This window comes from Fringilla coelebs, assembly GCF_963513975.1.
Source record: "Fringilla coelebs genome assembly, chromosome: 17".
NCBI lineage: Eukaryota > Metazoa > Chordata > Aves > Passeriformes > Fringillidae > Fringilla > Fringilla coelebs.
The window spans coordinates 2,967,637-2,995,190 of NC_140043.1; the positions used below are offsets into that span (position 1 = coordinate 2,967,637).

The following is a 27,554-nucleotide window of genomic DNA, read 5'->3' on the forward strand; positions in this document are numbered from 1 at the left end:
CTCCATCCTTGTCACCTGTTCCAGCCATCTCCTGCTTGCCCCCAGCCTTGGTCACATTTTTCACCATATTTCTCACTTGGACATTGATTAATCACAGCTGGGCTCCTGCACCAGGGCAGGTCCCCACCGTGCAGTGTCCACACAGCATCCGTGTCCCTGTGCCATCCCTGTGCCATCCCTGTGCCACCCCTGAGCCATCCCTGTGCCATCCCTGTGCCACCCCTGAGCCATCCCTGCGCTCAGGCACACGGCAAGGAATGCTCCCAGGAGCGGGCACACCTTCCCTCCCAAATCCCCCGGTCGCCCTTCCCTGGGCATGGCTGTCCCAGCAGCCCCGGCCCCCTGGGAGATGGGGGATGACAGTGTCCCCTGTGCTTGGGTGGCCTCTCTGGAGGTGGGGACAGTGGCACAGGGAGGCAGCCAAGGCTCCTGCTCTGCACATTTGGAGGTGCCGCGGTGGGAGGGAAGGGCCTGGGGGCCGGAGGGATGCGATTCCCAGAGCTGAAACAGGGTGGGAGAGAGAAAAGTGGAACAGTTGGCACCTCCCATGTCCTCACCGGCCACCAAGGATGCGTCAGAGCGACGGGGAAACTGAGGCGCAGCTGGACAGGCTCTAGATGTTCCTCTCATCTTGGCACTTTCACAAGAACCCCAAAAATCTTGGAACAGGATTCCTGCCGCTCCAACAACTGCTTCACCAAGCCCCCCCTCGCCTCCTGCAGTCGCGGCGGACACGTGCTCAGCCTCATCCAATTCACCGCTGCCGGGAATTTTCGGGCTGCTCCGGCCTCCTGTGCGGAGCCCTCCATCCCCTCGGAGCATCAGGACCCGGCCCCGCGGCTCCCCCGAGCCCAGCGCTGCCTCCCGGCCGCGCTGCCGCTGCAGCCGCCCTTGCCTTCAGCCAGCTGGGGTCCCCTTTAAGCTATTTTTTAGCTGGGAGAAATTTCCTTCTCCGGCAGCAGGAAACCACCACGGCCGCGCTCCGGAGAGGGGATTTCAGGGATGAGCAATTCCCGATGCTGTGGGGTCTCAGCTCCCAGGGCAGGGTCGTTCCTCCCGGGGAGTCGTGGCTTGGGGGTGGATTTTTCCAACTCTGCTGAAATTCCCTCTTCCCCTGGAGCTCGGGATGGGGTTGGGGCACGTGGATCTGTGCCCCACAGGGAGTCTCCAGTGTCAGATACTGCAGCTGAGGTCCCAGCACTCGAAGGGGGAAGTGCTGATAATAACAAGTGGCTTTTTGGGAGAAAAACCCCCCCAAAATACAAAGCCTGATTGAAAATCTCCTCCCTTCGTTTTTTTTTTTTTTTAACAGATCAATTTGCTCCTCGATGTTAACGAATCTCCCTCCCAATTAATTCTCCAGAGGCTCTGGGGTGGAAACTCATTAATTTGTCACCACCCAAATCCCAGCAGGAATAACAGGGCCAATTTCTGGGCTTTTCCCCTCCAATCCCCAGCGGAGCTCCCGGTGCAGCGGCAGGGACGAGGCGGAGCCGCCTTCCCCAGGGACGGGGCCGCCGGTGCTCCCGGCTCCCGCTCCCCGGGGATGGGGATGGGGGCGGGCAGGCGGCACAGGGCGGGGAGGAGGGAGGAAAATTATGTGGCTTAATTGCATTTGAAGCCCTGAAAGGGTTTTTGTTCATCAGGGATCCCCGCTGGAGCGCTCCCGAGCTTTGCCGGGGCCCAGCTCAGCCGCACTGCTCTCTTCCTCCTCACGGGATGAAGGCTGGGACGAGCCGTCCTGGCTCCCTCTGCTCGGCCCCAGGTCCCTGCGCTGAATTCCCCCGCTGATTCTGCGGGGAGAAGCGCTGGGCTTTCCTCGGAGCTCAGTCCGAGGACGATGGGGTGGAGGCAGCGGCGCCCCAGGGGTTTCAGCCGCTGGGATGTTGGGAATGTTCCTCTCCACAATTCCCCCTTTATCTCACCCCGGGCCAGGGCCAGCCTTGCCAGCAGGTCAGTGCCACCTCTGTCCCTTTGTCCCTCTGGAGACAGCAGCACTTTCCCAACACTCCCAGCTGTTTTCCTAATTAGCTGATCCCACTAATGAGGCTGGAGAAGCTCGATCCAGGCCTGGTGTTGTGTGGTTTGTTTGCCGCTTCAGAGCAATCTGTCAAGGGCCCTCGCTCTGGGTTCGCATCCCAACATCACATCCTTCCTTCTTCCAGGAGTTTGAGGGGATGGAAAGGAAAAGGACTGAAGTGGCTCTGGCTCAGGGATGGCACTGATTGAGCTTTAATTAATCTGCTCCTTGTTTATCCCTCTGGTGGCAGCTGAGGGGCCCTTCTGGCTCTGCCTGCCCGGCCGAGAGTGCTGAGCTCCTTCCTGCCCTGAGGGATGGGATGGGGATGAAAATGGGGCTGGGATGAGGTGGGATGGTGTGAGTGAAGATTGGAATGGGCTGGGAATGAAGTGGGATAGGATGGGATGAGATGGGGATGGGGATGGGGATGGGGATGGGGATGGGGATGGGGATGGGGAAGGGGATGGGATGAAGATGAAGAGGAGAATGGGAGGAGGATGAGGATTGGGATGGGATAGAGATAGGGATAGGGATGGAATGGAGTGAGATGGGGATGAGGATGGGCATAAGATGAGGATCAGGATGGGGATGACAGGGACAGGGATAGAGAGGTGGGATGAGGATGGGGACAGGTTGGAAATGGGATGGGGTGAAATGGGGATAAGGATGGGATAGGGATCCCTCACAGGAGTGGGGAGGGGAGGGATGGGATGTGGATGGAGATAGGATGGGGATGGAATCGGAGTTGGGATGGGGATGTCCCAAAGCCATGGGAAAGCTGTCAGGGATGAGGAAACTTTATGGCTGGGGATGGTACAAACCTGTGCTGGGTGCTCTCAAATCCCTCAGGACAACCCCAGGGACCTCCTGGCAGCCTGAGGGGGCTGGGATGGGGATTGGCACCACAGCGCCCTCCGGACACTCCCATCGCTCCCCCGGGCACCGGGAGGGGACGTGAGCGCCCCGGGGGTGTCGTTGTGACATTTTAAAGTCACTGGCACCGAGCCCTCGGAGGCGCTGGAGGCATCAATCTCCCGTGGCCGTGCTGTCAGGTGGGTATTTAGTGAAATGTTTCCTAAATGAACGCTTGATGGGAGAAGAGGGATGGCTGCAATGTTCCGAGCCACAAGGTTATCCCAGCCCCGGCTGCCAGCTCCCAGCGCCCGCTGGAAACCCGGGAAGGGCAGCGGAGAAAGCCCCTGGGGAGGGGTCAGGAGCCTCCTCCCACACCTGGGAGCGAATCCCACCCGTAACGGGGAAACACCGGGCTGCGGGAGGGGGAGGGAAGGGGGAATGGGAAAAGCTTGGAGAGCTCTGCTGAATTTGGGTTCTGAAGGGGGGAAAATAGCCCTGCCAGGGGAGGAGGCAAGAATTCTGCTTAGGGGGAATTTTTCTTTATGGAAAAATGGCAAGAATCGAGACGAGCCTGCTCTTAGCACCCCTCCGAGGGGATGCAGCCCAGGATGCTGAGGGCAGCGGTGACTCCGCTTGCTCCTGCCAGGAGATGGAGCAAGAAACAACTCGCAGAGATCTCAGTCAAAGACCCTCAAGCTCACTTACAGCATCAGAATCACTGTGGTGGAGCGCACAGCCTGCCCAGGGAGGAGTGCCGGAGCACAGGGAGGGATGTGGAGTTTTCAGAAGGAAGGGCGGCGGCTCCTGAAGGGAGTTTTGCCTCCGGGACACCGGGCCTGGCTCTGCTCCCATCCCGCTGCTGGTGCAGGGCAACATCAGCTACATCTCTCCAGGAGGCTGTGACCTGTTGCAGTGGGGTGCCCTGTGATGCCAGAACCCTGTGGTGCCCAGTGCCTGGATGCTGAAATCTGGTGGTGCCTGGTGCCAAAATTCCAGGGCCTGGCACTACCCAGTGCCAGGATGGCCAGAAAGGGGCAGCAGGCACATCCCTGCAGGGCTGGGACAATGCCCAGTGTCCCTGTGGCCGAGCAGAAGGTGATGGCAGTGGGACTCCAGCATTCCTGCTCCAGATCTGACCTCAGGGCAAGGATGGCAGCCCCTGCCTGGTCCTGCAGCCCACCACGATCCAACACCCATCACACCTCGCCCAAAACCCCACACTCGGCTCCAGGGATTCACCCTCTGCTCGCTGGCAGCCGGGGCAGCTCCGCATCCATTTGATTCCACACCATCCCCGTATTCCAGCACCTCCCGGGCCGAGCGCGCAGCTCCGGTCCCAGCCGGGGGCTCCGCCTCGGCAGCTGCGGCGTCCCCGCCCAGAAAATCCCGGAGGAACCCGGCCCGGGGGCCCGGCCCGTCACTGCCGCCTCTGCCCTCCCCTCTCCCTCTTAAATTCATTTCCCTCCCTGTTTTCACTCCCTGGAACTCAAAGGTGGAGGGGCACAGCCGGCGGAGTGTGCCTGCCCTCAGAGTGGGAATGGATGGATGGATGGATGGATGGATGGATGGATGGATGGATGGATGGATGGATGGGTGGATGGATGGATGGATGGATGGGTGGATGGAGGGATGGATGGATGGATGGATGGATGGATGGATGGATGGATGATGTATGGATGATGTATGGATGATGGATGGATGGATGGATGGATGGATGGATGGATGGATGGATGGATGGATGGATGGGGATGGCAGGGACAATGCCAGGCTGGCAGCTGGAATCCGAGGGGGAATGAGGTCCCCATGTCCTCAGGAAAAGAGCAGGATCCAGCTGGCTGTGACCCCTGGGAACAGCGTTTTACCTCTTCAGCTGTCCAGAGCTCTGGGTGCCCTGAGCACACCGGGGTGCCTATGGGCAGGGGTGGGGTGTCCCATGGGCTGCTCCCCCAGTTCCCACAGGGATGTGGGTGGGCAGAGGGTGACCCTGCAGAGCCACCTGTGGCTGTGGGGCGCCCTGCTCCCTCCAGCTCCAGCCTGCCCTGGTGGTGGCCCATGGCCAGGTGCCACGGTGCCACACTGTGCCCTCATGCCCACTCCCTTCCCTCATGCACACCCCCACCACGTGCAGGAGCCCCCCAGCCCTGCCTGGGGCTTTGCCAGTGTCCCCCTGTCCCCACAGTGACCCCTCCCTTGTCCCTTAAGGCACCCAGGGCCAGGCAGCACCCCGGGATGCAGGGGGACTGGGGGATGGAGCAGCAGCCCATGGGTGTGGGGAGGCCACACCAGCAGCCCCTGGGCTGCACAGCCAGGCCAGAGCCATCCCTGCCTCAGTTTCCCCATCCATCCCTTCTGCCCATTCTCAGCTCCTTTCCTGAAGGAGTTGCTGGCCCAGCTGTGCACGTTCTGGGTGGGCTCTGAACCATCACCCTGATGCCCCTCCAGGGTGCCACCCACAGGTCACCCTGTGTCCTCTCTGTCCCTTTCATGCCCAGCTTTCAACATTTAATTCTAATTTTTAGAGTATTTAATGGTTTGGAAGCGCAACAATGTGAGTTGAGGAGACTTTGGGAGCCCAAAGCACTCAGTGCTGCCTGGGATTGGCCGGATCCCAAATTTCCTTCCTCAGGAACCCATGGCTGGGGAAGGGGCCGGGAGAGGGACCTGGCAAAGGCTTTTTGATGGTTTCTTTGCCTTGAGCAAAGGCAGCTCACACCAACCCACACCCGCAGCTCCTGTTGAGTTCAGTTTGCTAAAAAGGGAAAAAATCAGGGTGAAACTTCCTTTGACAGGAGAGAAACGGTCTGGGATGTGCCAGGGAGGGCGGGCAGGGGATGGCACCGGGCCGGGAGTGGGAGGGGCAGCACTGGGGGTGTGCAAAACTCTGAGAGTGCAGGGCTGGGAGTGTGCAGGGCTGGGAGTGTGCAGGGCTGGGAGTGTGCAGGGCTTTGTGCAGAGCCCCTGGAGAAACAGGGACCCCCAAGCCAGAGGGGGATCCGTGCTGGATTCATCCCTGGCTTCACCTGATGCATCCTCAGTGCATCCATCCCATCCCATCCCATCCCATCCCATCCCATCCCATCCCATCCCATCCCATCCCATCCCATCCCATCCCATCCCATCCCATCCCATCCCATCCCATCCCATCCCATCCCATCCATCCCCTGCATTCCCAGTTTATCCCCCTGCCCTGTGCTGGGTGAAGCTTCTCTGGATTAATTTCAGGTTGCAGGTGGTGCAGGTGACACACCAGTTGAATTCCTGTCACTGGAGGCCACGTGGGAAACCAGGTCACCTTCCACATCCCTCACTGGCTGCCTTCAGCCTCCCCAAAATTCCTGTGGGTATCCCACCGGCATCCCTCTGCCAAAAGAAACCCCATCCCACCCCCTCAGCCCTGCTTAAAACAACAAAAACCGGATAAAATCCCCCAGCCCACCCGCGGGGACGAGCTCTGGTGAGAAGCTCCGTGAATCTCCCGGGATTTTGCTGCCGGAGGGCGGATGAAAAGCGCATCCATCGCCGATCCCGGCGGGGCCGGGAACAGCCCCGGGGGTCGGGGCTCGCTGGGCTGGGCCGGTTTCATCCGTGATTAATTAGAAAATTGAGGTCAATGCAGCACATCCTTTATTTATTCCAGGCAGGACGGGATCAGGAAGCATCAGGGATGGCAAACACCGGGCTCAGCCCCTCTGGGCACCCCAAACACCTCTTCCCTCTGGGAGGGATGCAAAGAGCGCCGAGGGAGCGGGGGCAGCGGGACCCTGGAGCCCTCCCGGTCCCGCGGGAGCCCCGGAGGGATCCCGGCACTGCAGCTGCGCCTCCCATTAATCCCGGCACCGCTAACTGCGGCAGCCGGGCTCCGAGCAGCTTTTCCCAAAGAAAAAAAAAAAAAAAAGCAAAAAAGCCTCAGCTCCCCTCCTAGTGCTGTGAATTTTTATTAAAACAGGAGAAAACAGTTATTCCTTCGGAGTACAACAGTCCAGGGAATGGGAAAGCGGCTGTGCCAGGCCACAGCCATCCGAGCTGCAGCCACGTGCGGGGAATCGATCCCAGGGTTTAAATAAACAGCGATGGGATGGGGTTTACTCCATGCTTAGCCCCGGGCTGAGCCTCCGGTGGGGCTGTGGGTCAGGTGAGGCTGTGGGATGGAGGAACTGGGGGTCCTGAGGGGATGTGAGGGATCCCCGGGGCAGCACCGGCTCTGCTGGGGGGTAAACGCAGCTGGAAAAGAATTCCACCCGGGAGGGGCACAGGATCTGGGACGGAGACAGGAAGGGAAGATCAAGGCGTCCCTGTTCCCCCCGCGGGGGGGTCAGAGCAAAGGCACCCGCGATGGGACAGGCAGGAGCAGGCAGCCCCGGGCCCAGCCCGGGACAGCGGCATTCCCGGGGGCTCCGAGGGGCCGGCATGTCCCGGGACCCAGGGAGAGCCCAGCCCGGAGCCCCTGGATCCCTCCAGCCTGAAGCTGCCCGGGTTTGTCACAGTTTGCAGGAACAGTAAGGTTTCATTTGGTTGGCACTAGCTGTTCTCCCGCTCCCTGTTCCCATCAAGGAGGAGGAGGAGGAGGGTGAGGAGCCCTTCCTCCCATCTCCTCTCCCCAGGGAAGCAGCCCAGGATCCCCCCAGCCCCAGGTCCCTGTCCTCCCGCTCCCTGCTCCTCTCCCACCCCAGCGGGCGCTGGGAGAGCCAGAGCGGCGCTCCTGATTTACAGCACTCCACTGGAACATGCTCGGGATCCTAATGGAGCTCCCGGCACTGCGCGGGGCTCCGGGAGCGGGCAGGGGCTCCAGGGCCGGCCCGTGCAATTCCAGACCGGCACCAGGGGCTCCGGGCTGCCACACCGAGCTCCAGAGCCCAGGAGAAGGCAACCCAGAGGGGGGACAACCCCTGCCAGGGAGACCCTCGGGCACACTCCTCTGCTGGCTGCCAGGGTGGGAAGGCACGGCCACAGCCCCGACCCCGGCTCCAGGGAAAAGCCTGGAGGGCCGAGCCTGGAAGCAATGCTAGAAAAATAAGGAAAAAAAAAAGCTGGAAAACCCAGGAAAACAAAGTGTCAGGAGAAGGATGAACGGCTGCTAAGCTAGAGAACATCACACAGTCCGTGGGCAGCCGGCCCCGAGTCCGTGGGTGTGCAGAGGCTGGAGCAGCCGGCGGCCCCGGGGGATCCCTCGGGAGGGCTCCGGCTGGGCAGCAGCAGCGGTGCCGAGCAGTTGTTTCCTAGAGCTCCTCGAAGAAGGCCACACGGGACTTGGTGCTCTGTAGGGTGAGCTGGAAGAGAGCAGAGTGGGATCAGGGGGCACCCCAACCTCCCACAGGGCTCCCAGGAGGAGCTGCTGCCTGTATCCCTCTGAAAGGACCAGGGAATGTGGAAGCCCGGGGGTTGCGGAAGCCGGGGGTCGTGCAGCCCCCACCACAGCAAGCACAGCCCGAGGGAAAGCGGGGACAGAGACTCCATCGAGGTCACTGGCATGACTGAGGCTTCCAGGAATGGAATACATGGGAGACTGGATCCAAGGAGGTGGTCCTGGGGCCCCTGACAAGGAGGACCTTGGGATCTTGGGAAGCTGGAGGAGAAACACCCCAGTGAGCTGAGGGAGAACCCACAATTCCAACAGCCACCGGACACACGTCCCCTCTGTCACCAAACAGGGCCCATCCTCTCCGTGCTCACATCCAACCCATCCCACCACGTGTGATCCATGCAGCCACCCTGGGATCTCATCCCAACCCCACTCCATCCATCCTGCCACAGGACAGAGCAGGAGAGCCCTCACTGCCAGGACTGTCCTTGCAGGCTCTGCAGGACTCAGAAACCCTTGGAAACCCTTCCACAGCCATCCCACAAACAACACCCCACGGAGCAGCCTGAGCCCACCTGCTAAGGGGCCAAAGAAGAGAAAAGAAATCCTCAGTGGCAGGGAAGAAATCCCAGGACTTACAGCCAACCACCCAGTGGAGTGCAGCAGCAGAAGTGCCACCTTCCAGCAGCTGCTGGATCACCAGGAGTTTGCCAAAGCATGGGCTAATTGCCAGGGCTCTGTTTCAGCTGGATTAAGCACGGTGCCTTCCCAGGAATGCCAGTTTTGCTGAAACAGGAACCCTGGGATCACCTCACAGTGAATTAAGCCCCTCAATGGAGCAGTCAGGCGCTTTGCCCCCCTCCCTGCCTCTCTCCCATGGCTTTTCCTCAGTAATTCCCTCTCAGCTCTAATGCCAGTCGGAAAAAAATCTGTATTGCAGAGGAAATTTCTACAGGGGCTTAATAATCTTTCTTGGCAGCAGCTTCCGGGCCAGGGCTGGCTCTCCTCCTCCTCAGCATCCCCCTGGCTGCTCCAGCATCCCCTCCAGAGCTGGCTGGAAGGTGGGTGAGGTGGGACAGGGATTCTGTGTGATACAGGCAGTGTTTTTCCTCTCTAAGGCAGGAGAGGGGGAAAAAAAGGAGCAGAGAGCCCCAGGCTGCTGCCAGACGCACTGCTGGGGCCATCTGACAGGAGGCCCATCCCTGGAAGTGTTCCAGGGCCTAAAGAGGTCCAAAACAGCTGGATAAGGACTTGGGACAAGGCCTGGAGCAACAGGGTAAGGGGGAATGGCTTCCCACTGCCAGAGGGCAGGGATAGATGGGGTATGGGGAAGGAATTGTTCCCTGGGAGGGTGGGCAGGCCCTGGCACAGGGTGCCCAGAGCAGCTGGGGCTGCCCCTGGATCCCTGGCAGTGCCCAAGGCCAGGCTGGAAGGTGCTTGGAGCAGCCTGGGACAGTGGAAGTTGTCCCTGCCCATGGCAGGGAGTGCAATGAGATGAGCTTGAAGGACCTTCCCAACGCAAACAATTCCATGATTCCATTATCTACCTGCCATCCATCTCCTTCCCAAGGCTGTGCCTCCAAATCCATCCCTTCTGCAGCCTGGCTGGGGAACCAGAGCCTGCCACCCCTGCCAGCCCACAGGAGCTCCCTCCTTCCCAGCACAGCAAGGGGAATTCCCTGCAGGATCACCCTGGCAAGGCTGCAGGTGATGGAGCACAGGGAGGATGCTTCCCTCAGGCTTACCAAGCAATCCCACTGTTTCCAGCCTGGCTCTCTGCCTGTAGCTACACACAGCTCTCCATGAACCCTCCACGTGTTTTGGGGGTCCTGGGGTACCTCGAGGGCAGCCTGAGCCCAAAGCTGTGCTTGTCTCAGGCCGGAGGTTTGGGAAGCAGGCAGAGGCAGAGCTCCAGAGCATCCAGCACAGGCACAGGGAGAAGGGAGAGATGCATCCTTCGCTGGATGCCTTCATCCACAACATCCAAAGGCTCCTAGAGAGGCTCAGTTTGAACCTATCAGATTTTTAACCTATCTAGGGAATCTGAGGCACAAGAAGAGCAGCCATACAGGGAGTCAGAGCAAAGGCAGGTCTCGAGGAGATGGGATCCCATGGAGAGGAGTGAGCACAGACTTCCCAAGACTGTGGGTCACTGTCTCCCAGCACTGACCAGATTTTGCCACCTGAAAGGCAAACACCACAGGGATTCCACCCTGGGAGGGTGGGCAGGCCCTGGCACAGGGTGCCCAGAGCAGCTGTGGCTGCCCCTGGATCCCTGGCAGTGCCCAAGGCCAGGCTGGATGGGGCTGGGAGCAGCCTGGGACAGTGGAAGGTGTCCCTGCCCATGGCAGGGGTGGGACAGGACAGGTTTTAAGGTCTCTTCCAATGAGGACCAGGACCAGGATCGGCCTGCCTGGCAGCTCCAGGCAGCTGCCTCCTCACATTCCACTGCAGCCAGGCTCCAGAACCACCCCAGAGGAAATCAGGGCTGCTCTTCACTGCACCCTGACTCTCCACTGCCAGTGCCAGGGGGGAAAACTCTCCCCAGCCCTTTTCCCTTCTTTTGTTGTTGTTTGCCTCACTGTGGAGCACAGGCAGGGCTATCCTTGCTCCCACTGGGAGCACCACACAGACCAGTCCTGAGGGATGCACTGGGGAAGGTGAGGAGAGCTGGGGGGAGCTCCGGGGCCATCCTGACTCATCCCAGCGGGTGCCTCGGGGGCAGCAGCAGCCGGTGGGCACAGGGAGCTCTCTGCAGGGAAATCCCACTCCCTCAACTGCTTTTCCTTTCTTTTCTACACTGGGATGTGAAAGCAAAGGGGAGAGCACCACCCTGTGCTGGCCTCTCCATCATGTGTTGGGGGGAAAGCCTTCAACACCTCCAAAATCTCTCTGCAGTCTCCGCATCCCCTTCTGGCCAGGCGAGGAGAAATAAATATCCCTCCCCGTAGCGTAACGCTGTGCAGGGTGATTAAGAGGGAGTTACATCCTCGTCAGTGCGGAGAAAAGGAAAAAAAAATTGATTTACAAGCAGTATTATGATAATCTCCTTCCTGCAGGAGGGAGGGTGGGCTCCCGACGCTCTACCAGAGCCATCAAGGAAAATTTAGAGGGAGAGAGAGGCAGCGCAATTAAGCGGCCTGAGCTCAAAATGAATCAAGATCTCAGGAAGGGAAGAGAGGGAAGAGTCCTGCTCCCTGCATTCCTGCACTGGGGCTCCTCTGAGCCTGCTGCTTCCCAGGGCTGCCGGACTGATTTTATTTAGGGAACACAAACAAAGCAAAGCAACCCAATGAGTGCCTGGCAGGCACAGGCGGTTTGGAGCAGGTAACCCAGTAGCTGCAGGCACAGCCGTGCTGAGGCTGGGCAAACCCAATCCAGGGGAACGCCCCAAGGCTCCTGTGAGCCCCCAGAGTGGGGCCATCCCCATGCAACAGGGAGGGGCTGCAACTCACACCAACCTGCCCCAGCAGGGAGAGGTTTAAGATGTCTCATTTTCTTGCTGTTTCCTTGTTTACCCTGCAGTATGGCCAGGATGGAGGAGAGGGGGACCTGTGCAACCCTCACCCTGCGTGATGCCAAGATGCTTTCCTGCTGCTGGGAAGATCTACAGTCCTTGCTAATCACCACCCAGCGCCCCACACACTAAATCCTCTTCATTTCTCACTCACTGCCCTGGTGCTTTTCTCCATCCCTGCCCACTCCCCAGTCCCACCAGCCAGGTGGACCTCTCAATTCCCACTGTGTTACTTTTGAACCCAAAGCCTATTTTCCCGTGATTCTTCCCATTTCCCTCCCTGCTCCTCTCTCCCTCCCACGCTGCCGTTTATTCTCTCCCGAGCACAACTGTCCCCCAGCCCCCGACGCTTTGATGAGCCCATTTGAAAGGAGAAGATGACGCTCCATGTGAAGGAAACGCTTTTCAAAGGCTGCCACAGAAATAGCTGATAGGCCTGACGTTTCCTACTTTCCTCTTGCTCCTTGTAAACAAGGAAAAGAGGCTGCCGTGTCCCAGTTTAACTGCCTGGGAGTTTCACTTCCCAGCTCCAAGGAGAAGCGGGAAGAAAACGAACCTGGAAGGGATGTGGTCTGTCACACGTGGGGGTGTGTGGGCAAGATCCACGTGGGATGAGCCTCTTGTCTCCTTCTACACTAGGAAAATGTGTTCCCAGAGCTGCTCTGCCCACTGGGTGTCTCCTGGCTCCCACCTGCACCCCAGCCAGGTGCCAGGCTGAGTGAGAAGCTGGCAGCCTCACGCAGCTTTTCCAACTTCACAGCTCTCAAGGAAATGGGAAACACTGGTGCTGCTGCTCCTGGCAAGTCCCCTGCTGGTGGTGTGCCTGTTCTGCCTTCCCTTTCCAGCTGGGATTGGGTTATCCAGCCCTGCAGGAGACTGAGGAGCACCTCATCCCTGTCCCAACATCCACAGGGAAGGATGGCAGCTCAACCTGCTCTGTCCCACCCAGGCTCCCTCCTTTTGTCCTGCCCAGAGCATTCCTTGTGCTGGTCCCTTCTCTCTGAAAGGGGCACATCCTCCTTCTCCCAATAAACTACTAGGGCAGAACAGACCTATTCCAGGGAATCTGCAGTTCCAGAAGGAGAGAGATGAGGAAGAGACTCCCCAGGAGGTGAAAGGGACACCATAGGAATTGTGAAGTCCCCAAGGGACATGTTTCAGGGATGCCTAGCACACTGCTCACCTGGTGCAGGTGGAAAATAGAGAAAGCATCTGCCCCAGTGCCAGCCTCCCAAAATCCTTCCACCTGTCCAGATGATGAAGGAGCCTCGTGACATTTGGGGGTGGCACATCCTGTCTGCATGATGAGACACTCAGGCAGCAGTGCCATCATCAGCCACCAGTGTCCTCACAAGGACACACCACAGCCTATCCCAAAGGTAGCAGGAGGGAAGGCAAAGCTGCAGAAGTCCCTCTGGCTCTGCCCCACTCACCCTTCTGTGCTTCCAGCTGGGAAGCATCATTGGCTAAATCCAAAGGGGATCTTAAAACTCATCCAGTCCTATCCCCTGCTATGGGCAGGGACACCTTCCACTGTCCCAGGCTGCTCCAAGCCCCAGTGTCCAGCCTGGCCTTGGACACATCCAGGGATCCAGGGGCAGCCACAGCTGCTCTGGGCACCCTCTGCCAGGGCCTGCCCACCCTGCCAGGGAACAATTCCTTGCTAATATCCCATCCATCCCTGCCCTCTGGCAGTGGGAGCCATTCCCTGTGTCCTGTCCCTCCAGCCCTTGTCCCTAGTCCCTCTCCAGCTCTCCTTTAGGCACTGGGAGGGCTCTAAGGTCTCCCTGGAGCCTTCTCCAGCCTGAACACCCCAAGCTCGCATCTCAAAGTATCCCCACAATGACCATTATCCAAGCCAAGGACAACACTCACTATGTCCAGGATCAGAGCCAGGGAAGGAGCCAGCAGGATCCCTGTGGGCCCCAAAAGCGATCCCCTGGGATTGAGCTCAAGCCCTGGAGAAGCTGCTGTCAGCCACGTGAGAGCCTGGCAGGAGAGGCTAAGGCTGCCTGTGGAAGGACCAGAGGCTCAACGACAAAGCTGCTTGTCTGGGAACAGGCGTGGAGATTTGCTCCTTGCCTGGATACTTCAAAGGGCTTAAATCCCAGTAAATAAGCATGACTGTGCAAGAAGAAAGCAACTGGAATCAAAGACCTGATTGTGTTTTAGCAGCCTGTCCTGGGAGCTTTCCTGCAGCGGAGGAGATGAGGAAGAAGTGGGTTTTTCACCCTTTACCACAGACTAAGTGACAAACCCTCCTGAATCGGAGCCAGCTGGAGCCACAGCACCAGCCCACGGCAGGGAGCTACGGAGAAGGGAGAGCAGCTTCCAGATGAGGTGTCTGTGCTGTGCCCACAGAGCTCATAAAAAGGGATTAGCATGTTAACCACGTAATTAAACATGAAAAACTTAGCAGGCGCCTTCAAAGGCAGGCACCAAACCCCAGAGGTCACACTGCAGCGCTCACTGTGCAGATGCTTTAATTATGGGGGCTCCTCCTGGGCACTGCAGCTCTCCCAGCTGCTGGAAGAGTCTTCCCACAGACTGTCAGGGCTTCATTTCGCCTTGTGCTGTGACCACAAGTGGATTTCACCCCAAATTTACCTGCCATGGAGCTCTTCAAGCCAGGTGGGATGGGATAATGCATTTCATCGACAGCCATTCTGTCTGGAGATATCCAACACCTCCCTCAAGGTGGCCCAGACCTGCAGGGTCACCCTTTTAGCCTCTTCCTCATTGAACTGTTTAACAATGAGAACAGCCTGTTTTGGGGAACACCTGCAGCTCCCCAGAGCTGGCACAAACCCCAGACTCCAGGGATTTACAGCCCCTGGAATGGCTGGTGCAGCGAAGAAAAGCACAGCCTCATGTTGAGTTCTCCTGAGTAAAACAACCTCCTGCCTCTGCTCCCGAGCTCCAGAGGTGCTGGGGAATTGCTCTATCTTTTCCAAAAGCATTTCCCATCTGCTCTGCCACCCATGAGTGTGGTATCTCAGTACTTCCCTGACTCCAAGTTTCCAAAACCCTGTGGCTGTGCGAGAACTTTGCCCCAGGGCAGAGCAGGAAAGCTTCCCCAAACTCATCCTCCTGAAGGAGGGAGTGGATGCTCAACACATACGGTGTGCAGACTGAGGGCAAATCCTTGGAGGAAAGCAGGCTCCAGGAATAAGAGATGTGGCATTAAGGGAGCAGGACTCCCTGGGCAGGAGGAGGTGAGGGACAGGGAGAGGCAGTGCAGGGAGAAGGACAACTCCTGTCCCCAGGTGAGCTGGTGACCTTGCCCTGGCACAGAGCCACCTGCAGACACCAGTTGTCCTCAATTCTCTGCTTTACCTTTCTGGGATGCTTCTCCAACAGGCAGAGCATCCTCGTGCTGCTCGGCTCCCAGACGGAGCTGTGCATTTTTAGCCCGTTTTGACAGTGTTGGCAGCAGAGATTATTGGGTTTGGCTGTTTGTTTGGGGTGTTTTTTTTTACATCCTGAATTTCTTTCTGCAACAAACAAGGGGGGAAGGTGCTGGTTTACTTCATTAAAGGAATCTTCAAAGGCTGCCCTGCACCTCCAATAGATTCCCAAGCACCGGTGCAAAAACAGGCGTGCTGAATTATTTAAGTGCCTCTACCTGAACTCCCCCTCTGAGGTTGCCAACACAACTTCTGCCAAGAAAGAAGCTTCCCAGCACGGAGGATCAGGTGTAGGAACAAATGCAGAGAGGCTGGGAGTGCTCCTGAGGGAGGGAGAGCCGGGCTGGACGGGTGACCTCGGGCAGCCGGTCCCGCTGGAGCGCAGGCAAGCTCATGCACGGGTTAGTGCCACAGCCAGATCCCAGCACCCCCACGCAGAGTACCTTGGAATAACCTACTTGGAATTCTCAAATGCAGATAGGTCTTCTGCCCTGGGCTTGAGGCTAAACCAGCAAAATAAAATGAACAACAAGTAATAATAATAATCCCCGTGTGTGATACAAGGGCAGATGATCTGTGGGATCTTAGGGCTTGCCTGGAGCAACCAGCAGCTTCCAGGTGAGGCAGAGGGTTGGTGCCATTGAAGTGTTGCTGGACTGATATCCCATTCCCAGTGCCCTGTGTTTCCTTGCCTTCACCACTGCGAAGGCAAAAGCCCTGCTGACCTCTCTGGGCAGAGCAGGCTGTCATTTCCCTCTGATGTCTCCACTAATAGTCTATTATTTGGGAACCTTTGCTCTGTGCTGAGATGCAGCAGCCGGGCAGCCCCTGCTCCCTCCGGAAGGGAGGGGACAGGACAAGACTCCATCTTCAAAGGCAGGCAAAGTGACAAGCCCCGACAGACACGGTAATGATGGCCCAGCCACCCTCTTTAAGGGAGACAAATGGGACCATCAGCTCTCTATGAACTCCTCTCTGTCAGAAGTGAAAATTTAGCAGTTTTTGTTTAAACCAAGGACTTGGAACACAGAGACAAATCCTTCCAAAACCTACTGGGAGCAGAAACGCCTCCAGATTCTACAATGACAAAAGGGGTTGTGAAGATTTTTATTTTCTCTGCTCTAGTGTGACAGGAACCTGAATAGCTCCAGGCCAGCACGGGGAAACTGGCGAGTGAGCCCGGCTAGATTCATTTTCCTGCCCCAATTCAGTGATCACAAACTCCCAGCCACGAAAGTCAGCAAGAACTGATATTTCCAAATCCTTTCAGACATAACTTCTGGCTGGGAGTAGTAAAGAGAGTAGCATTTGTTTTTCCAGCCTGCAGTTGTTACCACGGCCTGCATCCCGTGCCGTATGGATTTCTGAATCCTTCCCGAGGACAGCTGCCAGCAGAAAGCCAGCCAGGAAAAGCCTTTGCAGGGAAAAAAAGCCTTTGCAGGGGAGTGGGGCCGACCATCACCATCCAAATCCATCATGGGTGTGCCTCCAGCCCCTCGTTACAGAGCCCAGCACTTAGGCAAAGGAAAAAGACGGGATGTAGAAGAATAAAGAAGGGGTTTTGCTGTAAGCTTTCAGGTGACCCCTGGGTCGGCAGATCCAGGCAGCCTCAATTTTTGGCTGAAGTTCCTCATGTCAGCCCCACTGCAGGGGGCAGGTGGCTCCAGGGAGCAGAGGTCTCACACCCCCTGCCAGCAAAGGCTTTGCTGTTAGTGACTGAAGCTGCACTACAGGTTTCTCTAGAGAGATTAAAAGAGAGGAAGAGCTTTTGGCTTTTTCCACTGAGAGCTCCTAAGCCAGAAGCCTTTCTGCCCTCATTATTCACCAGACAAGCTCAGTGCTCATAGGGAACAGCTGCAATAGGCAGGGAGGGCTTCTCCTGTTCACTGGGGATGTAGAGCCCTTCCAACAACATCCTTGTACAGCTTTTAAGGTTCTGAAAGACCATCAGCCCTGGAGACCCTCACATCCCCTCCCACAGCACTGGAGAGACCAGGCTGGGTCAGGACACCAGGACCAGAAGCTGGAATTCTCCAGTCAAAGCTAAGCAGCTGGGGAAGAAAGCCTAGATCCAACAATTTTATTATCAAAAGCAGGATGATTTTAGGGTTCTTTTTAAAGAGTTTCATCAGGGGGGATTCAAACTGAAGCCTTCTGATACCTTTTTAATAGTGTTGTGCTTGCTGTTGCCCCGGCTGGAGTTCTCGTTGTGCAAAATATCCAGAGCTGTCTCTCTCTCCTTGAGCTTCAGTGCCTCGATTTCTGTCTTCAGCTCGTTGAGCTGCTCCTGCAGGTGCTTGCTCCTTTCCATGTACTCCACCCTAACACACACAGAGAACAGCCCTGGGTTAGCACTGACCAGCTGCACCTGCTGATGTGACACCTGATAACAGAATTATAACAGAATTATAACAGAACTATAACAGAAACAGCTTTTCTTCATTATTTTTAGCCTGTGGAACCGATAATATCAGTTTACAGCACACAGTGAGCTACTCAGAGCAATTATTTGTTCCTTATTAAAGGGTACCCAGACAGCCAACCCAGCAATAAAAGTGTAAGTTATATTATTATTATTATTATACAAAATTAAACCCAATCTGGGTGGTATTTTTAAGTCTCCCTATTTGCAAATGAAGCTGACAGAGGTTTACACCACACAGTGGTTTAAGCAGCTACTCAGGAGAGCTCTACACCCCTACACCCCTTCCCAAACCTGCTCCACAACCCAAATCCACAAATCTTTCTATGAGGAAGGACCCTGATGTAGTGATTTGTCGTGTTTTAGAGGGATTTAGCTCATAAACTGTGTGGGAGCAAGTGCTGTCCCCAAAATATCAGGTATCTTGTGGACACAGAGCACCCCTGGCAGAGAGAAAGTCTCCCCCCCAAAAAAAAAAGCAAGAAAGGGAAAAAGCAACCCCAAAGCCAGCCATTCCCAGGATTCCTCCTGAACTGCCTTCCACAATGAAAAATCAACTGGAAAAATCACTCTGTGAGTTTTCTACCTGTGAGTAACTCCCTGAGCCAGGTCAGAGGGCCAGCAGGGTAACAGGAACCCTTTCCAGTGCCAAAATTTGTGAAGAGGTTTATCCCAGCCCCCGAGGAAAGAGAACAGCCCCAGAGAAGACAGGAAAAGCATCCTATTGCTTTCAGCATTTGGCAGAGGCAGCTCTCCCTGCTCAGGAGAGCAGGATGACCTAGATAGCAACCTGGGTACAGAGAACCAGGAATTATCCTGTTATTTTCAGCTTCTATCTTTTTCCTTCTGGCTTTGGGAAAAGTTTTTAGAAGTTCTTAATCTCCTGTCTCTAGGTCTGTGATTTCATACACAGGAAAGGGCACTGAGCAGAGGCAAAACAAAGCAGCCTCTGGGATCCAGGGGGGTCAGTGCAGCCTCAGGAAGTTTTGGCCGGAGAAGGATGACAGAGCCATCGTGGCTTTGATCTACGACCCAATCGATGAACAAAGCACATCATTACTACAGAGATTAAAATCTGATCTGCTTTGATTTCTGCTCAATTGGTAATTTCGAAGGCTACACTTACACCCTCAGGAAAACACAAGATCAAAGCTCATAATCACATCCAAACTTGCTGGCGAACACTTTTTATCCAGGAACGTGACACAAATGCCAAGGAAAAGGGGTTAAAGCCCTAGTGCAGGACCTTAACACACCCCAGCTATCACATTCCCTGGACACCTGCAAAGCCTCAAGGTCAGGCCTCCAGCACTCAGCCTGCTGTTAACTCTTTCCACCACCGTGGACAATTCCAGCCTGAGCAGGAGCCAGGATTCCCACATGGAGAGGAACTGCCTGGAGCAGGGCCCTGAGCTCACCTGTGAGGGACAGGTCAGTGACACGCAGGTCCCCACCAGGGAAAGGCTCAGCCAGGACCAGCCCAGAACTGTTCAGGTTGGAAAAGCCCTCTGAGGTTACCAAGTCCAACCATTCCCCAGCACTACCAAGGCCACAACTGTCCCTTGTCACCAAGTGCCACATCCACATGGCCTTTACATCCTTCCAGGGATGGGGACTCCAGCACTGCCCTGGGCAGCTGTGCCTGGGCTGGGCAGCTGTTTCCAGGAAGAAATTGTCCCAAAATCCCCCCTGAGCCTGCCCTGGCCCAGCCTGAGGCCGTTCCCTCTCCTCCTGTCCCTGTTCCCTGGAGCACAGCCCGACCCCCCCGGCTGTCCCCTCCTGTCAGGAGCTGTGCAGAGCCACAAGGTCCCCCCTGAGCCTCCTTTGCTCCAGGCTGAGCCCCTTCCCAGCTCCCTCAGCCTCTCCTGGGGCTCCAGCTTCCTGCCCTGGACACGCTCCAGCCCCTCCAGGTCTCTCCTGTCAGGAGGCTCCCAGAGCTGCCCCAGCACTGGAGGTGCCCCAGCAGTGCCAGCTCAGGGGACGGGCACTGCCCTGCTCCTGCTGCCACCCCAGGGCTGGCACAGCCCAGGTGTCTTTGACCTTCCTGGCCACACCTGGCTCATGTCCAGCACAAATCCCAGCCCAGCCTGGATTGGATGTGTGCCACATACTTCTCCTTCTCGATTTCCATGGACAGCCTCTTCATGTCTGTATCCTTGAAGTCGAAGGAGAGGCTCTCACTGATGAGGTTGTAGCTTGGCAGGTCAGTGGGCAGTGCTGTGGTACTCGAGTTCATGGACTGCTGAAGAGAGAGCACAAATTAATCACTCTGGGCCACACAAGGGTCACTACAGCCAATGTTCTGCAACGCTGATGTAAAATCAGAGCAACACTTGAGCCCAGAGTCCTGAGCACAAGATCAGCCTGGACATCCCCTTACTCCATTCCCAGTTTGTTCCTCAGTTCAAAGACATTCCTCCTCCAGGATTCTTTGCAGTCCTAAAAGAGGAGAAAAAACACCACCTTCCTTCAAAATCTATTGACAAAACTTGGTGAAATCAAGGCTTTATCACTGCTGTGTCACTGCTGCCTCTTGGGAGTCATCTGTCTGCTTTTAAACATTCAGTCAGGTTTATAAAGTTCAAGCTGTGAGTGGGGACAATGTAAGACCCTGTGTGACAGCAGAGTCCTGCACTCCACAGCTCCCTAAAGCCTGAGCAAAGACCAATGTGACCCCAAGGATGCCATTCCAGCAAGGTCCATGGAGATGCACCGACACATTTTTATCTCCTCAGTAATTTACAGCTCCAAAGGTTTAGAAACCACTTCTAGATTCAGCTGGAAACGGAGATAACACAGCAAATTACTCCTGGAACACCTGAGCAAGGATTTGGGACTTTCTTCCTCCTGCGAAATGCTTTGCTATCCCCCAGTGACACACACTGCCAGGCCCTCAGATTTTATCTTCTCCTAAAAAATGACCCTTCTTCCTCTCAGTCAAAAAATCTGTCACACCTCTAACAAATGGGCTCATTAGGAGGAGAGGAAAAGCCTGCTGGAGTCATGGCTCTGCTCCTGCAGCACGCTGGATGAGGTGGCAAACAGGGCACAGCAGCATCAGATGGGGCTGAGTCACAACTGCTGCCAGCCTGCTCAGCCCTGCTCTGGGGTATGAGAAATCCAGCCTGGCATCCCAAAGATTCCCCACCTCCCTCCTGGATGCTCCCTCTTGCTTTAAGGGATTCCTGCAAGGAAAACAGTGTGCCTAAACCTGGAATGGCACTGCTGGGTACCTGCTCTAACAAACGAGAGTTTGAGCTTCCATTGGCTCTTTGTTTCCCTCATTTCTCCTATTTGGGATACTCCAAGCACTGTTTTCAGTTAGCTCCTCTTCAGCAAGACCTGCAAGCACTGGGGTGACAGATTTACTCTGCACAATAACCTGCCTCTTCCCTCACCACCAGCCTGGAATTCACAAACAGCCAGGGCTCGTTCCCAGCTCGGACAAATCTGAGAGGGACAACATTTCATCGAGCAGCAAAGCTGGAACACAAACACCTCATACAAACATAAACAAGGGGGTGCCTCAAACTGCACTTGGCCTGGCTGGAGCCTTCCAGGTGAGTTAAGACCCACATGATGAGGAAACCCAACTCCTTCCTCCCCCTTTGCTGCAAACACGGAGCAAAGCCACATTAATTCTGGAGCAGGCGCTGGAAGGGACAGCTCAGTACCTAAATTCCAGTCTCGAAGGAAAGGGGACAGGTCTGCCAAAGCACTTAACTGATTTAAATACTTGCATCCCATTGACATTCAAGTCCCTTCCCTGTAAGGCACACAGGCGTTCCCAAAGCCCTTCCCACGTGAGGTTCTCCCATCCCTGCAGCGCAGGGGAGCCAGGAGCATCCAAGCCAGCCCACTGGCCTTCAAACAACCTTTAGCTTGGTTTTTTTTCAGTACAAGCTTTGTTGGTTTTTGTTTTTAAAAACTCCCAACAGCAGCAGTAACAGTTGAGCAGGAATTTCAGTTGCTGCAGCCATTAAGGCCCGAGCCAATTCATCAGGGTTGCTACAGCCACTACTTCCTTCTCTTCCCTCGGCACTGCTCTGCCATGGAGCAAGGAAAAAATTGGAGAAGTCAGAGAGCAGCAGAAGTGAGGAAAAATATGGAAAAAGCAAAGAGTGAGCAGGTTCAGGGCTCTCAAAGACACAGGATTGATATCTGGAACAAAGCATTTAACAGAAGCATGGAATGGTTTGGGTGTGAAGGGACCTTAAGGCTCATCCTGTTCCACCCCTGCCACAGCCAGGGACACCTTCCACATCCCAGGCTGCTCCAAGCCCTGTCCAATCCGGCCTTGGACATTTCCAGGGATCCAGGGGCAGCCACAGCTGCTCTGGGCACCCTGTGCCAGGGTCTCCCCACCCTCACAGCCAGAAATTCCTGCCCAATCTCCCATCCATCCCTGCCCTCTGGCAGTGGGAGCCATTCCCTGTGTCCTGTCCCTCCAGCCCTTGTCCCCAGTCCCTCTCCAGCTCTCCTGGAGCCCCTTCAGGCCCTGCAAGGGGCTCTGAGGTGTCCCTGGAGCCTTCTCCTCTCCAGGTGAGCATCCCCAGCTCTCCCAGCCTGGCTCCAGCCCTTGGAGCACCTCTGTAGCCTCATCTGGACTCTCTCCAGCAGCTCCAGGTCCCTCCTGTGCTGGGACCCTGGATGTGGAGGCAGCTCTGCAGGTGGGGTGTCACCTGAGCAGGGCAGAGGGACAGAATTCCTGTTGCAGATTCCCTGCCATTAGCAACAATCCTGGGCAGCTCTTTCAGCAGGTGCTGTTATTTCTAATCCAGGGCCATGGGGTGATAAAAGGGGCAGGGAGCTTTTTCCATATGTGTTTCCTGACCTGGAACAAACTGCAAAGCCCTGTTCCTGCACTAGAGCAGTTTCCTGCTGTTAAGAGGCAAGCAGCACGCTGGCAGCATCATCCCTTGGATCCCTCTGGAATACAGAGAGACACGCAGGATCCAGAGGGAGCACAGAGCAGGTCAAGAGGGTTCCCCTGCAGGCAAAGCTACTCCTGGTGCTGCCACTGCCTTTATTTTGGGCAAGCCCAAAGCAGCCACTCACAGCTCCCACAGGATCAGAGAGGAGGTGATTGCCTTTAGCTGGCACCTGAAGGGCACTGAGGGAGGCAGAGATTTGTGGCCAAGTCCGTAAGGAATGAGTCGTTCTCCAAGCCCTGAGACTCACAGCCACATCTCACTTCTCATGCATCACCTACCAGTGACATCATAAAAGCAGCCTGGGCTTCAAGGACTAAAAAGACACTGAAACAAGCTTTAAAGAACCAGGATTGGAGATTGGAAAGTTGAAAAATATATATATATTTATCTGTTTCTTTAGCCTTTTCTGCAGCATAGTTAGGTCAGGGATTTGACTCCATCTCTGAAGGGTTTTTTCCAACCTAAATGATTCTACATCCATCCAATCCCTCCCTCTCTTGCTCTTGTGAAGTCCTGCTGAGTTCCCAGTGGCAGGGGACTGACAGCACAAGTGTGGGACCATGGAAAAGAACAAGCCCAATGTTACAGCCCCGTTCAGGAAGAGAAAAGTTGGAATCCTGCACCGTTCATCAGAGCTGAGGAACTCAAGTCTCCCAAAACCAGCTTTCAAAACAGGGTCCTCCCATGTACTGGCAATCCAGGGAAGCATAACAGAGGATGAAAGACCTCAGCAAGGTGTTTTCACCTGGATATGGACATGCTGGGCACACCAGCCTCCTCCTGACCTTGGAAACAACAGTCAAAGAGTCTGTGCAGCACAGCCCTCATCCCAGGGCAGGGAGAGGGGCAGGAGGAGCAGCAGCTGCATGAAGGGACCCTGCCACCAAAACAGGGAGGAAAAAAGCATTTCCCTTCCCAGCAGGCACTGGCAGCTGTGTCTGGAAGGCCAGAGCTCTTTAGGGAAGGCAGAGGACACAGCCCCATGTGTCTGGAAGCGGCAGCTCTGCCTCCAGGCAGATGCAGCTGGAGGGGTGGAGCTGAGCTCCTTGCAATCCCACAACATTCCCCTAATGAGGTTTTAATTCCACAGGAACAGAGAGCAGAGCCACCCAGCTGCTCCCCTGTGCAGGGATTTCAGCACAAGGGCTTCGAGCCGGTTTCACTATGGATGGACATGACAATACAAGGGAACATGGTGGGCAAGAGCTGCCCAAATTCCACACTGCCTGCTGTAGCCAGGCAGCACAGTTCCAATGAGGACAAGTGTCTCCCTGTGCACAAGTCAAAGCCAGAATTTAGGAGCTGGTGCATCCCAGAATTCAAGTGACTTGTAAAAGAAGGAGCACTCCAAAGCTGGGCTTTTTCCAGCACTCACTTGACTGAGTGTCCCAGAGCTGAGAGCACCTGATTATTTTCCATCGCTGTTATTTTTAACAGCTTCCAAATATTCTTGCAGTGAACTCCTGGGAATTGGGATGAAAAGTTGCTCCATCTCAACCCCTCTTTAATCTGCTCCTATAAAGTTTCCAGACAAAGGGGGAAGGAGCCTGCAGGTACAAATTCAAACCTCAGTGCTGGCCTGTCCATAACTCCCACATCAAGCCTACTCCTGATGCCTATTCCTGAAGCCTATTCCTGTTTCCCTACCCCAGGCCAGAAAGGAACAGGTGTGAGCTGCAGGGCTGGAGGCACCTGATGGGGTTTGCAGGCACAATTAGGGAAGCAGAGGAAAAGAACTGCCAGACAAGTCAGAGCTCTGGTCATCTAGTCTGGCGTTTTAGTGCCCAGCAGGAACCAGGACCAGATGCTTCAGAGGAAGGTGTGAAATCCTCTTAATGGACAATTATGGAATAATCTCCCTTCAAGTAAGTTTTTTTTCCAGCAGATGAAGGTCCAGTTTATGTCCAGAGAATGAATTCACATGTTCTGAACAGTGTTTATCCCACCTAACAAGAATAAGAGCATATTTAACCCTATTTTAAAGGTTATGGCTAAGCTGGTGCACTCCACACGTGCTGGCAAAGTGGCTCTGACACGGCTGCTAAATTGGTTTAAAATTTGCTGCTTTAATTTCACCAGCAGCTCCTTTGCTCTCGTAGCAAGGGGTGGGTGGGAAAAAAAAAAGAGCATAGCGAGGTTCTGCTGGATGAGATGCAGGGATGAAAAGGGCAAGCACTGCTCAGGATTTCTGAGCAGCAAAGAGACAGCTCAGCCCCCTCCACGACTGGGATGGAGAAGGAGGCTCCTCCAGGCTACACAGGAGGGCAGGGAACTGGGAATTACAACACAGATCTCTCTTACTGTGTAGGAAGACTTGCTGGTGATCTCCAAGAGCTTCTGCTTCGCTCTGCGCTCCGACTCACGAGCCTCCTGCAGGTCCTGCTTGAGCTGATCAGCCTCCTTTGCCCTGCAAGGACCAACAGCAAACAGCAAATGTCAGACTGCAGCCAGGAGCAACAAGAGGATGGAGAAGCAGGATCACAGTGTGGAATAGGCAAGAAGAGACAGAGAAGGGCTGAGTTCATCCGAGCAGAAGGGCTGACACCCAGCAGGCTCTTACACAGAGAGGAGTAATCAGCTGGAAGGAAACAAGGCTGATCTTTTACTTGCTCACTGCCACATTCACCGTGGGACCTGGGCTTGGGTATCAGGAGGATGGAAACACCAGTTTTAACAAGGAGCAAAGTCTCTGTTCAAAGCTAAACTGGAACAGACCTCACAGCTGGAAAGGAGAACTGAACAACTGAGAGATAAGTGAAGGAGTAAGGAGAGAAAAGGGAATGTAGAACTACCATCCAGAGGAAGAACAACTCCCAAGTGTTATTAACATTGTTGAATACTTTGGGGAATGCAGGGGAGGGTTGCAGAAAGTATCCAAAAGCAGAGCTGGCTTTTGGAGAGGGAAACCATCTGGGCCAAAGAGCCATTTGCTGTTGGACACCCGTGGGAAGCTGAGGGAGGATAACTCAGAGGGATAACTTGAAGGGAGTGGGAAGCAAAGCAGAAGCAGCTGCAAGGTTGTACCCTCTGACCTCCTCTCCGACTCCTCAGCCATTTTCAGTGCCAGCATCTCTGCCTCCAGCACCTTCTGCTCCATCAGCCTCTTCTCCTCCTCGGTGCGGATGGCCGTGGCCTTGATGCGCTGCATCTCCTGCTCGGCCTCGGCCGCCTTCTGAGCCAGGAGTTTGGCCTCCTCCTCCGTGATCTGCGCCTTCTCCGCCAGCAGATCCGCCGTCTCCTCCGACCTCATCTGACAATTCCAGGATACGAAGCCATTAAGCACAGCCAATGTCTCCCCAAATGTGCCCACAGCCCCCGGAGCAGGGCCCCGAGCTGCCGGCTCCGACACGCTCCATAGAATCCCTCCCTTCCGTGAAAGCCTGCAGCCGTCTGCCGCCGAGGCTGGGATGTGCCCAGGCTCTGTCCCAAATCATCCTCTTTTGCTCCTCCCAAGCAGCCCAGCAGGATGAAATAGCTCCATCCAGCCTGCTGCTCACTGGCCACTGGCAGCAGTTTGGGAGCAGTCTTAGGGCAGTCATAGAGCACTTCCAAAAACGCTTCCGCAGTGGAAAGAGTGAGGAGCAGCTGCAGTGCTCGGGAAATGGCCTCCCAGGGACCTACCAGAGCCTCGTTGGCCATGGTTGCCTCCTCTTTCAGCTGCATCAGCCTCCTCTCCAGCTCATCCCTGGTCCTCTCAGCCTCTTCTCTCATTTGCTTCTCTCGTGCCAGGCACTGTCGTTCCATCTGGGAAAAAGGGATTGGGGAAAGTGAGAGAAAAACACACATGAGGAAGGTTTTCCATGGATGAGAAAGAGTCACAGGTGAGGTCAGAGCACTGCTGCCTCCTCTCTGCTTAGTGACAATGGGAATGTCCCTGGACTGGGATGACCTGACCAAAGAACAGAATCATGGGATCACTGAGGTTGGAAAAGACCTCCAAGATCATCAAGTCCAACTGCTCTCCCGGCACAGGCAAGGCCACCCCTAAGCCATGTCCCCAAGTGTCACATCCACATGTTCTTTTAACCCTCTCGGGGATGGTGATTCCACCACTGCCCTGGGCAGCCTGTTTGATGCTCCCCTGAAAAGTGTCAGTCCTGAGACAATTCCCATCCTCTGCTCAGGCTGTCGCTCACAGCATGGCCACAGGAGCTGCCTGCAGGTGACAATGTCCCCAGACAGTGCCCTCCTAGGCTGAGTCACAGGCCAGACCAGGACAAGTGGGTCTCAAGATCTCCAGTTTAACTCTCTGAAGTTTCTTACAGCAGGGCTGAGCTTAAGGACAGTCTGAGGGCATCTCCCAAACACCAAAGCACATGGCAGGAGGCTGAAGGACAAGGATAGCTGCTCCTCTTTATCAGATATCCAACCCAGCATCCTGGAACCTTCACTTCCATTTGTTCAGAGGGAGGTCACACAGAGTGCAACCATCTCTGGCAATTCCTGGATAAAACAAACTCTCTCTGTTTGCAGGGTACAGCAATGCTTCTCCAGGAGAAGATCCAAGCCACCAGGACCTGCCAGCTCTTCCCAGAAGATGCTGGGAGAGCTGTTGTGCCCAGGGACTGCCTCTTTACTAGCCAAGAGCCCAAGGGAGCCATTGGGCTAATTAACACACTGAGTTTAATCCCTCCAGCCCCACAGGGATGGGGCATTATAAATATCCACGCTGCAGCCAGGACAGGAGACCTGCTGGGTTTAATAAGGGAAGGAAGTGAGACAAGCCACATTTCTCTACTCCTTGGACACCAGCTGTGCTCTGAAAGCGGGACGCCCACTGTTCCAACCGTTCTGCTTCCTTCCATTAAAGGTTCCCCTCATTAATTATCATTATTATCTGCATCCCGCTCAGGACTCCCATTAACAAGAATTCCTGATCTAAAAGGACTATTTGAAACCAGTTAACAACTGTGGATGCTGGGGAGGGAGCAGGGAGCAGGGCAGACAGCACAGTGGCTCGCTCAGGACAGGGCAGCCAGCCCACACAGGAGCCTGACCTTTCCCATGGAGCCCAAGTGCTCTGGATTTGGGAGCTCACATGGAGCCATAAGCTGCTGCTCCTTCCCAGAGCCCTCACCTCTTCCAGCAGCCAAACAAGTA

General features: G+C 55.6%; 1 protein-coding gene across 5 annotated transcripts in view; it reads right to left on the reverse strand.

Moving 5' to 3' along the window:
* Positions 1-6,498: 6,498 nt before the first annotated feature.
* NF2 (NF2, moesin-ezrin-radixin like (MERLIN) tumor suppressor) overlaps positions 6,499-27,554 on the reverse strand; it is a 47,079-nt gene continuing 26,023 nt past the window's right edge. Inside the window, exons 11-17 of one of the 5 annotated variants that reach the window (XM_084217097.1) lie at positions 26,076-26,198; positions 25,487-25,704; positions 24,756-24,861; positions 19,632-19,762; positions 17,260-17,419; positions 15,542-15,601; positions 6,499-8,142 (exon numbers count right to left, since the gene is read on the reverse strand). In XM_084217097.1, the coding sequence (XP_084073223.1) occupies positions 15,566-15,601; positions 17,260-17,419; positions 19,632-19,762; positions 24,756-24,861; positions 25,487-25,704; positions 26,076-26,198 (774 nt within the window). In that variant the 3' untranslated portion in view covers positions 6,499-8,142; positions 15,542-15,565. The remainder of the gene's footprint in view (positions 8,143-15,541; positions 15,602-17,259; positions 17,420-19,631; positions 19,763-24,755; positions 24,862-25,486; positions 25,705-26,075; positions 26,199-27,554) is intronic. The other 4 variants (XM_084217098.1, XM_084217096.1, XM_084217095.1 and 1 more) reach the window with 4 other exon arrangements.